Source organism: Bufo bufo, chromosome 6 (genome assembly GCF_905171765.1).
Source record: "Bufo bufo chromosome 6, aBufBuf1.1, whole genome shotgun sequence".
Lineage (NCBI taxonomy): Eukaryota > Metazoa > Chordata > Amphibia > Anura > Bufonidae > Bufo > Bufo bufo.
The window spans coordinates 234,429,239-234,447,344 of NC_053394.1; the positions used below are offsets into that span (position 1 = coordinate 234,429,239).

At 43.1% G+C, this 18,106-nt stretch overlaps 1 protein-coding gene across 2 annotated transcripts in view; it reads right to left on the minus strand.

Moving 5' to 3' along the window:
* LOC121003944 (core histone macro-H2A.2) overlaps positions 1 to 18,106 on the minus strand; it is a 45,333-nt gene that overhangs the window by 7,339 nt on the left and 19,888 nt on the right. The window contains exons 2-6 of one of the 2 annotated variants that reach the window (XM_040435913.1): positions 8,972 to 9,204; positions 6,291 to 6,397; positions 5,622 to 5,819; positions 1,977 to 2,084; positions 1,649 to 1,748 (exon numbers count right to left, since the gene is read on the minus strand). In XM_040435913.1, coding sequence (XP_040291847.1) covers positions 1,649 to 1,748; positions 1,977 to 2,084; positions 5,622 to 5,819; positions 6,291 to 6,397; positions 8,972 to 9,143 — 685 coding nt within the window. In that variant the 5' untranslated portion in view covers positions 9,144 to 9,204. The remainder of the gene's footprint in view (positions 1 to 1,648; positions 1,749 to 1,976; positions 2,085 to 5,621; positions 5,820 to 6,290; positions 6,398 to 8,971; positions 9,205 to 18,106) is intronic. The other variant, XM_040435914.1, reaches the window with a different exon arrangement.

Consider the following 18,106-nt stretch of genomic DNA (forward strand, 5'->3'; position numbering starts at 1 on the left):
CCGTCCCCATTGACTTACATTGTGTGCCAGGACGGATCCGTTTGGCTCAGTTTCATCAGCGTTTTGGTGTCAGTCTCCAAGGCGGAATGGAGACTGAACTGATGCATTCTGAGCGGATCCTTTTCCATTTAGAATGCATTAGAATGCAAACTGATCCGTTTTGGACCGCTTGCGAGAGCCCTGAACGGATCTCACAAACGGAAAGCCAAAACGCCAGTGTGAAAGTAGCCTAAGCTGTTTATTGAATGCATGCCCAGCTGTTTAATCTACCAGATGCTGAGTTTTTGATTGCAGCACCTAAGCGGTTTTACAGAAAAAGTTTAAAAAATAACTTTTTTCCCCTTACACAATAAAAATTTATAAATGACACATAATTGTGCTAAAGTAATTAAACAAACTATATAACTGTAGTATTGTAATAATAGGTGTACATGTGTCTTTGGTAAACCAGATGTTTTTCTGCAAAATAGGGAGATGAGATGAACTTTTACAAATATTAGTTCATAATGTATCATTAAAATTAATGGCAGAGCTGACTGTTTGGGCCTGATTAACCTGTAAGAGCTTATTCTACAAGTAGGTTTTTGCTTGGAAGTGCACAATGTTGACTATAAAGCTGTTTTCACATCAAGTTTTTGTCCCATGTTTATGGTATACACATGACAGATGTCTCAGATGGATGCTATACAAAAAAAAATAATTATATAATTTTTTTTTTGCTGGACTCAGAAGACGGAAAAGTGTAGTGTACTACGCTTTTGCATAATTTTTCCCGAGCGTATATGTGAAATGTGGGACCAAAACATGATGTGAACAGCAACTCCTATCATTCTTTGTTCATCCCTAGTTGATTGATGCCCTGGTCAAATTGACAGTTGGTAACTACTGTAAGGGATCACTCTCTCACAGGGCGTCACAATCACAGACTTCTCCTCTGACAACGGGGTTCAAGTCCAAATGGTGCTTTAATTTTGGCACTTCAGCACCATCACACACAGCAAAAATAAACACCTGCTCGTCTGGGCACTAGCTAATACAGAGGTCTTCTCCCTGTCTCACCTCTAAAGCACAGTTTACACACAGGGTCTCAGGCTCCAACCCTTAGCAGGTCAGCTCACCAAACATAAGTCCAGGGGAGAGATCCGGCTTCACTAAGCCATATGGTTTAGCAGCCCACCTGGCTGTGACCACACAAGAATCTCAGGCTTCCCTCTCTGTAGGGTCACTTCCTCTCCCCCAGACTTATACACAGAGGATTTATCCCTCTTTGAATAATCCAGCTGGCCTCACCTGGGGCCAAAGAACCTGTAATGGACTAGGGGTGTGGACTGGAAGACTCCCACTACCAACCTGTCTCCCAGTCCAAAGAAATCCAGCCCATACAACTTGAAATGAAATTTCTGGAGCAGTTTTTTATTTCATTTCTGGATTTCAGGTCTCACCTAGCAAAACTGAAAAAACCGGGTGAGATGCACACCGCACCATACCTCTACCGTGCACTTTACTGTACACATTACGACACTACATAATAAAAAAAAAAATTGGCTTCCTCTGGATGAACACTGTAGGATAATAAATTGAACTAAACAATTTCTCTCTTTTCAACCTCACTAATAATGTAAATATCAAATTAATATATAAATCTTACCTATATCTTCTTTTAGGTCAATTTCCGCTGTTGTTGGATGGATGATGCCTTCAACTTTCATTGAGCCTATATGACCAAGATCACTCTGAGTCAAGGACAACTTAGTAAAAAACAAAAAAACAAACAGTTAATACAAATCTTTTTGACCGTGCAGTGCTAATTATGTATTCCATTATCTTGATGAATTTACAGAGGAGCCTTTCCCCATAGCAACAAATCCAATTCAGCTCACATAATGAAAGCTACAATATGCTACTGGTAACTTCCCCACTTTCAGCTTGTGTTAAATTCCCAATGTATTTTATATTAAGGTTAAATTAAAACTCACCTTCTGCCCAAGCAAAAGACTTTTTGAAGAAAGGATAGTAAAGCCATCTCCTGGTCCATCATCGGAAGTGGAACTGGATGCGCCTTCCTTTCCATCTGCTTGTTTTTCCTGTTAGGAGGTAGATAAAATCTAGGTTTGTGAACAACACTATGCAAAACCCTGTATTTGTTAAAAAGAACATATTACAATATACATTTAATTCCTTATAGCACAAAGGAGAGATGTTGTTCCAGTAGAGAAAAGTTGTGTTTTATATCCTTTTCCCTACACAAACTCATCCTTGCACATTCAAATTCAGCATATATCGTTTTGGAATGGAGAGCAGCACAATGCAAATGCTCGCCACATTTTTCAGATTCTTATTTATTAAAATTTTTGTAAATCATGTATCATTTTTTTTTCACTTCACACATACCTGCTACTTTGTGTTGGTCTATCACATAAAATACATTTAAGTTTCTGGGTGTAATGTAAAATTATGTGGAAAAGTTCAAGGGGTACAAATATTTTTTCAAGGCACAGTGCAAACCCCAATAAAGAAATACTGAATCTAAAAAATGAGCTGTATAGAAAAGACTGGACCGCCTGGCAATTTAACATGTATGGGGAGCTCACGATTCTCCCACAAGAGATATTACGGGAAGGAAAGACCCGGTGCATTGAATTTCTCCCGAAGAGATAAGAAGCTGCCAAGTGTTAGCAGCTTCTCCTCTCTATCCATTGAACACACATACACATTCTGCTGAACCAAGCACGTATGTGTATGGGAGAGTCAGGAGACATAGCTGTTGGGCCGACAGCTATTACTGTGTAAGCACCTAAAGTGTCAGCTTATTGTGAAATATTTCAGATATTTTAGGGGAGATTTATCAAGGCTTTTATGCCACAAAAGTGGCGTTAAGTCACAGATTATGCTGTACAACATATTTGCACCTAGGGTTGTTTCGGGTATCGAACTTTCGATACCCAATTGATACTTTTAGCCCGGTATTGATACGATACCGGGATCTGTCTTTTATCGATTTTACTGCATAGCCCAGTATAAAGTGAATATGGATCGCGCTGCTATCAGCGCGGCCATGTTCCCTCAGCAGCACAGGAAAGAAGGAAGCAGTCTCTCCCTCCCCCCTGTGCTCAAATGAGAGCGCAGAGGGGCGGAGGAAGGGAGGGGCTGTGGCCACTGCGCCACCAATGATAACTAACGTTTAATACATTACAAATACAAGCGACAGAAACACATTGCCGGCACCCTGCCTCTGACAGGGCGCTATGATCCACGGCAATTAACCCCTCAGGTGGCGCAGTACGCCCTCCCCTTCCCCAGTATTAAAATCATTGGTGTCACTGGCCACAGAGTCCCCTCACCTCGTCTCATTGGTGGCAGTTTCTGATCGGAGCCCCAGCATTGTAATCGCGGGGCTCCGATCGGTTACCATGGCAGCCAGGAAGCTACTGAAGCCCTGGCTGCCATGGTAATCTCCCTGCTGCTGTGTGTACTATGCACAGGGCATAGTACACACAGACATTGAGCTGTCCGATTTTTTTCAGGACCCATTGAAAATGAATGGGTCCAGATCTGGTCCGCAAAAAAACGGAACAGATCAGGAAAGAAACAACGGACGTGTGAATAAGGCCTAATACATCAGTTAATTCAGTGTGTTTTAGTGCATCAATATACCAGTGTAAATTCAGTGCATTTTAATTGCACATTTAATTACAAAAAAGTGTCAATTTTGTTACAGTTTATAATCAAGCAGTTCAGCACATTTTAGTGCAATGTGTTCATAGAAGGGAACATTTAAATTTTGTCTTTGTTTATTCCCCAAAAAACTGTTGCAATTTTGCTACCATTTATAATTGCACAATTCAACGCATTTTGGCGAGTCAATACCAGTGTGCTTGTATGTGTTAAGGGACCATTTTTGGAACATTTTTAATTTTAACCCACAGCGGTCACTAAGGGGTCCCTCACATGAAAGCCGCATTCCTGCTCTAACAGTCCAGACTGGCAGGAGTGCTGAACCAGGCTGTTTGACCCCTTACATGCTGCGGGCATTGACGCCTGCCGCATGTAAGTGGTGACAGAGGGAGTGGACTACCTCTGTCTCCCATCAGCACCCCGCAAGTGAGATTGCAGGGTGCCAGTGTGCGTATAGGCAGGCTGGGACCTGGTGTAGGCCCCAAACCTGCCTTGATTGCTTCTCTGGCGCAGCCTGCTGGTCAATGTCAGTCTAGCACTGATATGAAAATGTAATGCACTATAGCAGGGATACTTAACCTGCGGCCCTCCAGCTGTTGCAAAACTACAACTCTTGGACAGCCTACAACTAGGAATGGTGGGAGTTGTAGTTTTATAACAGCTGGAGGGCCGCAGGTTGAGCATCCCAGCACTATAGGGATAGTGCATTGTATTTTTGAAGAAATCAAAGATTGTCTGTAATAGTCCCCTTGTGGGACTATTAGGTGGTTAAAAAAAAAAAAATTATGAAATTTAAAAAAAATTCTAATAAAAACAGTTTTTTCCCCATGGAATAAAATGCTTTTCAATGAAAAAAAAAAGTGCAAAAATAAAATCTCCCATATGTTTGGTATTGCTGTGTCTGTAACGACCTGCACTACACAAATATCATGTAAATTATCCCCTATGGTGAACGCCCAAAAAAAAAAGAAAAGAAAAAAAAAAAAAAAAACAGAATTGCAAAGTCGCCACCAAAAAATTTTTTACTTATCAAAAAGTGTTATTTTCACCAAAAAGAGATCAATAAATACTATAAGTCATCCTGCAAAAATCAAGCCCTCACACAACTCCATAGAAAGAAAAATTTTAAAAGTTAGGGTCGTGGGATGTGGTGACGCAAAAAGATTTTCATTTTTTTTTTAAAAAGGGGGTTCTATTGCACAAAAGTAGTAAAACAGTAAAAACTACATGTAAGTAATAATACTGACCCTGAGAATAAAGTGGCAGTATTCCTTTTTTTTTTTTCCCCATCTCCCTCCCAGTAAGAGTTAATAAAAGTTATTCAGAAAGTTATGTGTACCCCCCAAAATGGCACCATTAAAAACTATAATTTGTCCTGCAAAAACAAGCCCTCATACAGCTACATAGACAAAAAAAAAAAAAAAAAAAAGTTATAGCTCTTGGAAGGCGAAAACGGAAAAAAAAAAAAATTAAGAAAAGCGCTTGGTAAGTAAGGCCCAAAACAGGCTGGTTACCAAGGGGTTAAAAAGCATAAAAAATCCGATGGCGCAGTGTGTTTTTAAACAGGCTGTTTGTTAACACTGTCAACCATGCATTTACCCATAGAGATAGATATATATATCTCTCTCTCTCTCTCTCTCTCTCTCTCTCTCTCTCAGTGCCACACTGACATTATTTACTATTGCTGTCATTGCGTTAAAGAGCCTGAAAGAGGGAGAAAACAAGAGAAAAAAAAAGAAAGACAAGAGAAAAAAATATGAGTCCTAATATATCTCAGAGTGTCATATGCCAATTTTAGGCCAATTGGAGCACCTCTGATTCAGGTAGAATCAAATCGGACTCAAATCAAATTTTGTGACTGATTCTTTAGAACTGGACCGGAAACGGACTTCAAGAAACCAGCACCATAGTAATGACATGCCACAGTCCCTGGTAATAATTCTTACCTTTCTGAGTACTTTGCTCTTCCCAGCTTTTGCCTTCTTGGTCAGTTTGTCCAATGCTTTGCCACTTTTTTTCTTTTTCTTCTCTACGGGCTGAGAAAGGATAGTCTCTTTGCCGCGGGTACCACGCTTTTTAGCCAAGAGCTCAGGGTGAATTCTTGGCAGGACTCCTCCACTTGCAATTGTCACCCCTCTAAGTAACTAAGAGAATGGAAAAAACATAGATAACAAAGGGGGTTCAAACTGTTTAAAGTTTGAATTAATTGGAAAATATTTTTATTGCAGGATCCACTGTTCACAATAGGCGATGGGGGCAGCTCCACCCCCTTCACAATGTCCGCTGCATAGGTCACAGAGAATGTCTAGAAAACTCTTATAGATGTCAATGAAAGTCTCCTCTCTATTGTGTTCTATGTTTTATGTGGCTGCTGTAATGCATATCTACAAATTCTGTTAGAAGCTTGGGAAAGATGGCAGCCTCCACAATCATGTACACAAAACAGAACAAGAAATGTACAGTCTAGAGACAGTTTATCAGCAAAGATTTGGTCACGTCGTTCTACACTGCACTCTATGAAAGGTTCAGTTGGGAAACTAGGCAGCAGATAAACTCCTCCACAACTTCCACAGGTTCAATTCCATCCCGAATATCAGGAAAAGTTATACATATACCTGATTGAGTTCTTCATCATTGGCAACTGCTAAGAGTATGTGCCTTGGAGTAATCCTTCCTTTCTTATTGTCTCTGGCTGCATTCCCTGCAAGCTCCAAGATCTCAGCTGCAAGTCAAGAAAACAGCAGTAAGTAAAAATATACTCTAAAATATAAAACACCTAGTACAGAGCTGCAGTGACCCATTAATCCATAAGAAAAGGTCTACATCAGGGATCAGCAACCTTCCGCACTCCAGCTGCAAACATGTATGGCTGTTGCTTTAACTCCCATAGAAGTGACTGAAGCATTCTGGGAGTTGTAGTTCCTGAAAAGCTGGAGTGTTGGAGGTTGCTGATCCCTGGTCTATAGACCGGATGCAAATCGACTTCGGATGTTTCATCTGAATTCGATTCACTCATCCCTATTTCTAACCTTTCTAAAAAATAAATAAACATTTATTCCCAATATGATAAGGATATATCCTTATCATATTGGGAATAAATGTTTTTTTATTTTTTAGAAAGGTTAGAAATAGGGATGAGTGAATCGAATTCAGATGAAACATCCGAAGTCGATTTGCATAAAACTCTGTTCTAATACTGTACGGAGCAGGAGTTCCGTACAGTATTAGAATGTTTTGGCTGTGATGAGCCGAAGTTATTGCTTCGCGAAGTCTCGTGAGACTTCGGGTAATAACTTCATAAATTAATTTGTACTGGAAAAAAAAACATTTCCGGAACTCAGGTTCGGTTCCAGGTGGTACCTTGGAAATGAACCAGAGTTCGGGAAATGTTTTTTTCCAGTACAAATTAATTTATGAAGTTATTACCCGAAGTCTCACAAGACTTCGCGAAGCAATAACGTCGGCTCATCACAGCCAATACATTCTAATACTGTACGGAGCTCCTGCTCCGTACAGTATTAGAACAAAGTTTTATGCGAATCTGATTCGCTCATCCCTAGTTAGAAAGCCAATACATATTACTGGCTTCTTTATAGTCATATACTGTGTCTGTGAATAAACCAGTAACAGGTTTTAGGTTTCTAATCATTAAAAACACTATTCTCAATATAGTAAGGGCTTTTATTATTATTATTATTATGTATTATAGTATATCCTTTTATTATGGGTTAAATGAGGGAAAAAATAACACATAAGGGTGCATTCACATGACCGTATGTATTTTGTGGTCTGCAAAAAATACCGATGACATCCGTCTGAAGTCCGTGTTGCATCTATTTTTTTTCTGATCCATTGTAAAAATGCTTATTTTCGTCTGTAAAACGGACGAGAATAGGACAGGTTTTATTTTTTTGTGGGGGTTGTGGAACGGACATACGGATGCAGACAGCACATGGTGTGCCATCTAGATTTTTTGCAGACTCATTGAAATCAATGGGTCTGCATCCAATCCGCAAAAAATGCGGATCGGATGCGGTTGTGTGAATGGGGCCCCAAGTCTCTTCTGGAATTTTAGCTTAAAGGGAACATGTCATGTGGATATTTGATTATAATCTAACTAATTATATACAATCATTAACTACTAAAAAGTACCTTAGATGTATTCACTTACTGGTGTGACAGATGGTTATCTCATAATATGCACACAAAGATGCCGCATGCTAATGAGCTGATTTGAGTCCGGCGTGATGTCATTGAGTCCAGCGTATATTTAATTCAGAGCTATAGCCACTCCCCTGCCCACCTGCTGCTGGTTCATATGGTAACAAACTGTCATTCAGCAGCAGGTGGGCGGGGAGAGTCAGGAGCTCATGAATATTCATGACTCATCACTATTAGCTGGAGCTTTTCAATACAAGATGTTGGCAGATTGACTGGGTCAATTAAAGAAAGTGACCCAGCATTGTGCTAAGAGAATCACTTATTTATGTTGCCCTTAGTTAGGACACCATAAAACTGGTGACAGGTTCCCTTTAAAGAGGGATTCCGGTAGGTACAAGTTATCCTCTATTCACCGTTTTCGTGATCGGTGGGCGTCCCAGCAGTAGGACCCCCACTGATCACGAAAACGGGGCTCTGTACCCACTGCAGGCCCCTTGTTGCTTCACTAAAATGACCAGACCGGCCGGTCGCACATGTGCACAGCCGCTACATTAATTTCTATGGATGTTCTGGAGATTGCCGGATAACTTGTTCCTACCGGAATACCCCTTTCAAATCACTACATGCAGAGCACTTAGCAGTAAGCTATAACATTATCACATTGAGAAGGGTTTCTGATCATAGAAAAAACACCCAACACATATTACTGATGTCTTTAATCATACATTGAGCCTTTGAATGAAGCAGACATATGTATATTAACTTTCTAAGCAGATCTCAGTGTGATAATACTATACCATGTTGTGTATATGATATGTAGATGCTAGGACACAACTCTGCCCTCAACATACTGATGTCTAGTCCTGTCAATTAAGGGGAGGGGGAGTGTACAAAGCATAAGGCGTACTACAAACAGTGCTCAAAGGATTCAGCCCTGCCCCCTGGTGCTCAACCTTACTCATTTGCATATGAATAAAACAAGATATCTCTGCAGCCATTTAGCATACAGACAAAAGAAAGTTTATTGTTTTAATCAGCATGATGAGCCCTACCATGCAGTATGCCTGGTTTAATAGGGTTGATCATGCTGAAAGAGCCTCTTTAAATGAGCAAAGCAAGAATCCGTGTTGCTTACCTGCCAAATACTCGATGACAGCAGCCATATAAACAGGGGCACCCATGCCTATCCTGTACTTGTGTGTGCCTCTTCTTAAGTAACGCATCATTCTACCAACTGGAAATATTACTCCAGCCCTGGCCGAGCGGGACAATTTGGTGGTCTTCTTCTTCCCCCCTCGTGCAGACATCTTTGTTTTGTCTAGTGCCCGTTTCTGAGAATTGCAAACGCTTTTTAATCAACTGGAATCACAAAAAAAAAAGAAACAAAATTAATTAGATTTACACGATACACTGCTATTAGAGATCTCTATAATAAGCTCATTCCAATAAGAAAATATTCTGGGCTCCCAGTTAAATAAATAAATACAGAAAAAAAGCTTTGCCACATTTGACTCCTATGTATAAAAACGTAAAGGATAAATTATTTTAATGGTTGCAAAACTGAAATCAATTTTATTACTATTAAGTTCACATGTGCGGCAAGCAGATATGGCATCTATGCCTGAAAGCAGCCAGATCACCGCCGGACAAGTAACTGTGGGCTGTCCGGCGGCAGCGGTTACACTACACTGTATGCTGTCCGGCGGCAGCGGTTACACTACACTGTGGGCTGTCCGGCGGCAGCGGTTACACTACACTGTGGGCTGTCCGGCGGCAGCGGTTACACTACACTGTGGGCTGTCCGGCGGCAGCGGTTACACTACACTGTGGGCTGTCCGGCGGCAGCGGTTACACTACACTGTGGGCTGTCCGGCGGCAGCGGTTACACTACACTGTAAATTGACTGATCAAAGCACTTACAGATTATGGACTGAGTGACTGACAGCTGCACTGCCCCTCGCCGCAGTGACTGACAGGCTGCTGTGTAAACATGTAGCAGCAGCCGCCTGTAATTATCTGTGGAGACGGGCAGAGGAAGGAGGGTGAGGTGTTCCCCTCATGAATATAGCAGACTCATAAGTATTGACATGGGACAGGTGAACATTTATGTCACAGATGCCACCACAAAAGATCATACAGAAGCCACACTGTACAAAGTAAGTCTGTGTACTGTGGTAAATTTTCTGAAAGCATCTGGGTATATATGGTTTCTCTCTCCATCTTGTATTTTTTACCTTCTCCAGGTCAATAATAAGACACCTTACCAGTCTCATGTTTCATTACTGCCCTGTCAAATTAATAACTCAGTTTCATCCACCATCCCTTCCTGATTCTACCTCCCTGAGATGGCTCCTCAGACACGCTGTCTATAAAATGGAGGTTCATGTTACTATGGCAACCACACTCATCTCATCCTACAAAGATAATTAAAGGCACAGGAGAAACAAACCAGGATCACAAGTAACCTAGACTTGTCCAGACAACACACCCATGTATCTGCCTCTCAGAATCTTCTTCTGTTGATCCCACTTATGCCATACCTTGAAACTTTTGAGTAGATCGACACTATGTGCGGCACGGCAATTTTTTTCCACACTAGGTGATGCCTCTAACTCCGCCCAAAAGATAACTATACACCTGATCCCACCTAGTCCCCTAAATGTCCCCACATAGTAATTATTCCCCCTTTATGCCACCACACAGTATTTATGCCCACATTGTGCCTCCTTAACAGATTATACCCAGATATATGCCCCTTTCACAGTAATATGCCCAGATATGTGCCTCCTTCAGTGGTTACGACAGATATGTTCCCCCTCCCAGTAGTAATGCCCAGATATGTGCCCCTCAGTAGTTATGCCCAGATATGTGCCCCCTCACAGTAGTTATGCAAATAAATAAACCTCATCACAGTAATAAGCCCTATGTGACCCCCTCACAGTAATATGCTCAGATATGTGCCCCCTCACAGTAATATGCCCAGTTATGTACCCCTTCACAGTAAGTAAACAAACTCTACATACTCACCTCGTTCCTCCGATGATCTCCCCAGCAGCAGCAGCAGGATACACACGGAGATGCTGCTCTGTGTAGGAGGAGGAGCACAGCTGACTCCTGGCCCCGCCCCTTGCACAGACCAGCAGTCTGGGGCGCCAACAGGGGGAGGAATGATGGAGCAGGGAGGGGACGGCTCTCTGCTTCATCATTATAGGCAGCTGTCTCTGCGTTCTATGAAAGCAGAGACAGCTGCCTGAAAGTGGGACACATCTCCCCCGCTCTGGGACCACTGGACAGCCACTGTAATCTGGGACTGTCCCGCCGGATCCGGGACGGTTGGGAGGTATGCTGGCCATATACGTATGTATGTGTAGCTATGTCTACGTCATTCAAAGTGTTTTCAGGGTTATCTAGGAGTACACATTTTGCCTCCTACCAGGTTTTCCAATTGAATACAGTGCTGCTCAGATTTTTGCTAGGGTCTTGACTTTATACATGGTAGCCCATGTGCAGATACCATGTCCTCAAGTCACCTTACTTATCTAAAGACGCACATTGGTTCTGCGCAATGCAATATTGTCTGCTGACTATATGTCTCCGTGCGTTTGTTGCACATTTAAAGTCAGCACTGAGCTCCCTTCTAATATAAACTTACAGACAACCTACAGAAGTGCCATCGGAACTCATAACCAAGTACCGCATCGGAAAATTTCAAGGTCTGTTACATTCATTTATTTTATGCACTTATATAGCACAGCTTCTAATCCAAATTTTCACAGTTTGTGGATCATAAAGTGCCAATGTAAAGCTTTATTTATAAATGTTGTGTCTTGGTTACTTTCCATTACTTGGTGAAGTCTCCAGCTCCTAAAGCACTGACAGGTGAAGAAATGACTAAAGAACGTGGTTTTGAAGGAAGTGGAAATCTCTCTGAACTTCTTGTACTGTTCAGGCTCATGAAGCAGAACTATTCCTTAGGCTACAAAACCACTGCCATATTATGGATTTCTGACACAGTTTATCCTGTACCTCTGTGGGCTTTTGCTTTTAGACTGAGATTTTCTCATAGATTCTGTATAAATGCATGAAAAAAAAAAAAAAAAAAAAAGAGGTCATTCATTTCTGATCATGGGGGTCCTACACCCAGGACCCACGCTGATCAGCTGTGTGAGAAGGCACAGGCACTCCCGCAAGCTCCGCGATCCTTCTTCATGCTCACTAAGCACAGCGTGTACATTGTATAGAGGCTGTGCTTGGGATCGCGCTCAGCCCCATTCACTTCAATGGGACGGAGCGGTGCCTAGGCCATGTGACCGATAAACATGTCATCACTGGACTAGGAAAATCTGAGAGAAGGCCGTGGCACTACTGCGAGCGCTGGTGCCTTCTCAAACAGATGATCGTTGGGGTCCAGGGAGACAAATGTGAAATGCAGACTTTGTTGAATTTGTACTTTTACAGGAATTAAGGCTATGCTCACATGTGCGGCATAAACTCCAGTACTCTGTTCCGGCAAAGGAATGGAGTACCGCAGTTTACTGTAACTGGACATGACCATGCACCACCGGATCCCCATGGGAACCAACAGAGATCCAGACGCTTTCTGCAGAAATACCAGCTTTCGTTCAGAAAACCGCCATTTATGCCAGAAAGCAGTCCGATCCTATTACAGTCAATGGGGATACAGTGGTGTGCGCCGGTATCTGGCTATGCTGGATACAGTAAACTCCAGTACATAGCACCATAGTTTATGCCGCATATGTGAACGTAGCCTTAAAAAAAACGTAGACATTTTAATCATATCTCATGTATCAAACTAACACCTCTATTTATCAAAACTAGTAGCAAACAGGATGTTGAAACAGCAACAGATGATCGGTTACCACCTCTCCATTGTTCTCTCCTCTCCCTAAAGGCTTTTTTTGGTTTTGGTTTTTTACACGGGCTGAAAATTTAGGCAATTATTGGGAAGGATTATTCCTAGGAACGCTTGTAACAATAACTGCACTGTGTAAAGGTGTTGCAATTCTCCCTGTGAATGAGCAAATCCTCGTTCATCGGGTGAAAGCATACTTCAAGCGGACACTAAAATCATTGTAAGCAAGGATCTGCTACCCAGAAACAATAAATCCAAGCATGGCCGCAGCAGCATGGCCACTGCTCGGTGTAGCTCCAGACTAACTGCGATTGTCCAAACAGTCATGCTTTCCGCTGATGCAGCTGCCCAGAATTTTAATCATGTCTTTGTTCACACCTTCCACTAAACAATCAGTATTATCCAGACAGATCAATACCATGTAACCTAACAGTCAAAGCTACTGCTGGGCAAAAATAGACAGATAATGAATCAAGTGGTTAAACACATTTATGGTGTTCTCAGGATGCTTTTGTATGTCTATTATTAATGAAAAATGAATCTTTCCTGAAGAATCCATTCACGTGTAGGGTCACTTGTCAGAATTTAATACGATTCCCTGGCTCACTTAATGGAATTTTTCTTCATACTGTCAGGGGAGAATTAAACTTGAAATAATGGATTGATATACAATAAGACGGACATCCTAAATGCCGCTGTTCAGTATTAATTCATGGTTGTACTATTGCATTTAAATGCCCATTTACCACTGAAATGTGGACTTTTTCATTACAAATGTTTCACTCCCAGGTTTCTCTGAAAGCGAACATACAAATTTAAACTGGTATTATGCCGCTAAGTCTCAATTGCTTAGAGTAATGAGAATGTTTGAACGGGGGGGGGGGGGGGGGGGCGATTGTTGTTGTTTGGCAACCAATAGCAAGCCGCGACGGGAACGAGCCTCCCTAGCATCGCGGGTGACGGCCTGCTAATGGCTGCACCCCCCATCACCAGATGTTTTGATCCGTGCGACAGGGAGATGCAGCGGCCGCCATCAGGAGCGGGTGCTGATGAGAGGGGTAAGTATAAACTGTATGAGGTGGCCGGGCATTTTGGGGGGCATTATAAGGGTTGGATAACCCTGTTAAAGAGGTTGTCTGGTCCCAAAATCTAAATTCTTTTTATGTGCCGCTAACATCCCTCACCATGCATATATATGCCACCAATACCTGTTTTTCATGTCTGTGTTTTCTCCCTGTCTGGGCATCAGACTATCCTAGCAGATCTGTTTATTTTCCTAGTTTCCGGTTTTGTTGAATAGTTAACTTTATTGATAAAAGTCTTGCTACACTGCAGAGTGATGAGTGACAGGCTGGCTTTGCCCCCCACTGTTCAGTCTGCAGGAGCTACTCCCACTACATGTGACCATGTTACTAAAGCCATACATGAATCCAGATAGCCTTTTTCTCACTCAGTGTCTAAAGGTCCCTTTACATGGGACAACAGAGCAGCAAATTATCGTGAAGGAACAATCTGCTTTTCGCAGATGGAGGAGAACGCTGCATTTACATGCAGCAATCGCTAATGCCATTGCCCATACCCATACGGAATCATTGTTTGCCGACAGCAGATTGTATTTACATAGCACAACCTGCTGCCGGCAAATAACGATTTTTGTGTACGCACAAACGATCGGATTACCCTATTAATCAGTGGTACATTTACACCGCCAGATAATCGCTACCGAGCGTTCCTGAACGCTCATTAACGATTATCTTTAAGATTCTTGGCCCATGTAAAGGGCCCTTAAAGGGCTTCTGTCAGCCCACTAAACCGTTTTTTGTTTTTGCTTAATAATAACCCCTACACTGCGATTTATCCATACATAAGTAAAATAATAATTTTGGTTCAGTAGAATTTGCTAAAACCCTATTTTTATAATATGTAAATTACCTTGCTACCAGCAAGTAGGGCGGCTACTTGCTGGTAGCAGCCGCATCCTCCGATGGTAATGACGCCCCCTCGGCTTGTTGATTGACAGGGCCAGCGGACGGGATCTTTCTCCGCTGGCCCTGCCTGTTTTCATTCAATATCTGGCGCCTGCGCCGCGGCCGTACCTATCTTCAATCGGCGCAGGCGCACTGAGAGGCGGCCACTCACTCGGCCGCTTCATCCTCAATGCGCCTGCGCCGGGTGTAGATGTGACGTCATTGGCGCAGGCGCATTGAGGATGAAGCGGCCGAGTGAGTGGCCGCCTCTCAGTGCGCCTGCGCCGATTGAAGATAGGTACGGCTGTGGCGCAGGCGCCAGATATTGAATGAAAACAGGCAGGGCCAGCGGAGAAAGATCCCGTCCGCTGGCCCTGTCAATCAACAAGCCGAGGGGGCGTCATTACCATCGGAGGATGCGGCTGCTACCAGCAAGTAGCCGCCCTACTTGCTGGTAGCAAGGTAATTTACATATTATAAAAATAGGGTTTTAGCAAATTCTACTGAACCAAAATTATTATTTTACTTATGTATGGATAAATCGCAGTGTAGGGGTTATTATTAAGCAAAAAAAAAAAAAAAAAACGGTTTAGTGGGCTGACAGAAGCCCTTTAAATCACATCACTATCAGTCCACAGGCTCTTTCCTCACCATCTAGGAGAGCAATAAGCAGCTTGAATCAGCAAGCACATCAAATTACATCTGTATCTAATCCAGGGCCGGCTCTATAATAAGGCAGACCAAGCGGCTGCTTGAGGGCGCAGAGAAGGGGGGGTGGCACCAGGGTGGAACATTTTTATATATATTTTTTAAATACATAACTTGCGGACTTGCCCCGCCGGGCCTGGGCGCCCGTCCCACCCTGCAGGTGTGCAGTGCGGCCCCAGCCCTGACAGAGCGGCACACAGGCTCAGCAGCAGCACGGCAACACAGACAGTAACGGGGTCAGGGGGATGTGACTGCCGAGTGGAGCTGCGGAGGTCTGGAGACTGGAGGCGGAGCTGTTTGTGGTGAGTAACTGTGTGGACAAATGTCTCTGAGTAGTCTGTGCAGCCCTCAGGGAGAAATGTACAGTTGCAAGAAAAAGTATGTGAACCCTTTGGAATTATTGGATTTCTGCACAAATTGGTCGTAAAATGTGATCTGATCTTCATCTAAGTCACAACAATAGACAATCACAGTCTGCTTAAACTAATAACACACAAAGAATTAAATGTTACCATGTTTTTATTGAACACACCATGTAAACATTCACAGTGAACCCCTAGACTAATGACATCTCCAAGAGCTAATTGGAGTGAGGTGTCAGCCAACTGGAGTCCAATCAATGAGATGAGATTGGAGGTGTTGGTTACAGCTGCCCTGCCCTATAAAAAACACACACCAGTTCTGGGTTTGCTTTTCACAAGAAGCATTGCCTGATGTGAATGATGCCTTGCACAAAAGAGCTCTCAGAAGACCTATGATTAAGAATTGTTGACTTGCATAAAGCTGGAAAGGGTTATAAAAGTATCTCCAAAAGCCTTGCTGTTCATCAGTCCACGGTAAGACAAATTCTCTATAAATGGAGAAAGTTCAGCACTGCTGCTACTCTCCCTAGGAGTGGCCGTCCTGTAAAGATGACTGCAAGAGCACAGTGCAGACTGCTCAATGAGGTGAAGAAGAATCCTAAAGTGTCAGCTAAAGGCTTACAAAAGTCTCTGTTAGCGAATCTACGATACGTAAAACACTAAACAAGAGTGGATTTCATGGGAGGATACCACAGAGGAAACGACTGCTGTCCAAAAAAAACCATTGCTGCACGTTTACAGTTTGCACAAGAGCACCTGGATGTTCCACAGCAGTACTGGCAAAATATTCTGTGGACAGATTACGGTAAACCAAAGTTGAGTTGTTTAGAAGAAACACACAACACTATGTGTGGAGAAAAAGAGGCACAGCACACCAACATCAAAACCTCATCCCAACTGTGAAGTATGGTGGTGGGGGCATCATGGTTTGGGGCTGCTTTGCTGCGTCAGGGCCTGGACGGATTGCCATCATCGAAGGAAAAATGAATTCCCAAGTTTATCAAGACATTTTGCAGGAGAACTTAAAGAGAACCTGTCACCATGATTTTGCGCATAGAGCTGGGGACATGGGCTGCTAGATGGCCACTAGCACATCTGCAGTACCCAGGTCCCACAGCTCTCCGCGCTTTTATTGTGTTAAAAAACAGTTTTGAGTGATATGCAAATTAGCTGATATGAGTCCTGTAGCCGGAGATGAGTCAAGCGTCAAGGAGCCCAGCACCGCCCCGCGTCCTCCGAATCTCCTCCTTGCCGGCTGACGTCACATAGCTGGAGCGACGAAATCTCGTGATGCGCGAGCTAGCGCATGCGCAGTGTCGGCATCATGTTCATTCCCTGTGCTGGCATCAGCACAGGGAACGAACTACGCATGCGCTAGCTCGCGCATCGCGAGATTTCGGCGCTCCAGCTCTGTGACGTCAGCTGGCAAGGAGGAGAACCGGAGGACGCAGGGCGGTGCTGGGCTCCTTGACGCTTCACTCATCTCCGGCTACAGGACTCATATCAGCTAATTTGCATATCACTCAAAACTGTTTTTTAACACAATAAAAGCGCGGAGAGCTATGGGACCTGGGTACTGCAGATGTGCTAGTGGCCATCTAGCAGCCCATGTCCCCAGCTCTATGCGCAAAATCATGGTGACAGGTTCTCTTTAAGGCCATCTGTCGACCAGCTGAAGCTCAGCAGAAGATGGGTGTTGCAACAGGACAACGACCCAAAGCATAGAAGTAAATCAACAACAGAATGGCTTAAACAGAAGAAAATACGCCTTCTGGAGTGGCCCAGTCATTGTCCTGACCTCAACCCGATTGAGATGCTGTGGCATGACGTCAAGAAAGCGATTCACACCAGACATCCCTAGAATATTGCTGAACTGAAACAGTTCTGTAAAGAGGAATGGTCAAGAATTACTCCTGACCGTTGTGCACGTCTGATCTGCAACTACAGGAAACGTTTGGTTGAAGTTATTGCTGCCAAAGGAGGTTCAACCAGTTATTAAATCCAAGGGTTGACATACTTTTTCCACCTGCACTTTGAATGTTTACATGGTGTGTTCAATAAAAACATGGCAACATTTAATTCTTTGTGTGTTATTAGTTTAAGCAGACTGTGATTGTCTATTGTTGTGACTTAGATGAAGATCAGATACATTTTATGACCAATTTGTGCAGAAATCCATATCAGTCCAAAGGGTTCACATACTTTTTCTTGCAACTGTATGTGGCATGAGGAGGGGGGGGTTGAAATGGACACATGATGGAGGGGGAGAGAAATGTGACAACATGGATGGGGGGGGGGGGAGAGAAAATTCTATCAGCGAAATTGCAGAAGGCCTCGATGGAAAGGTGGAAAGGCGTGTC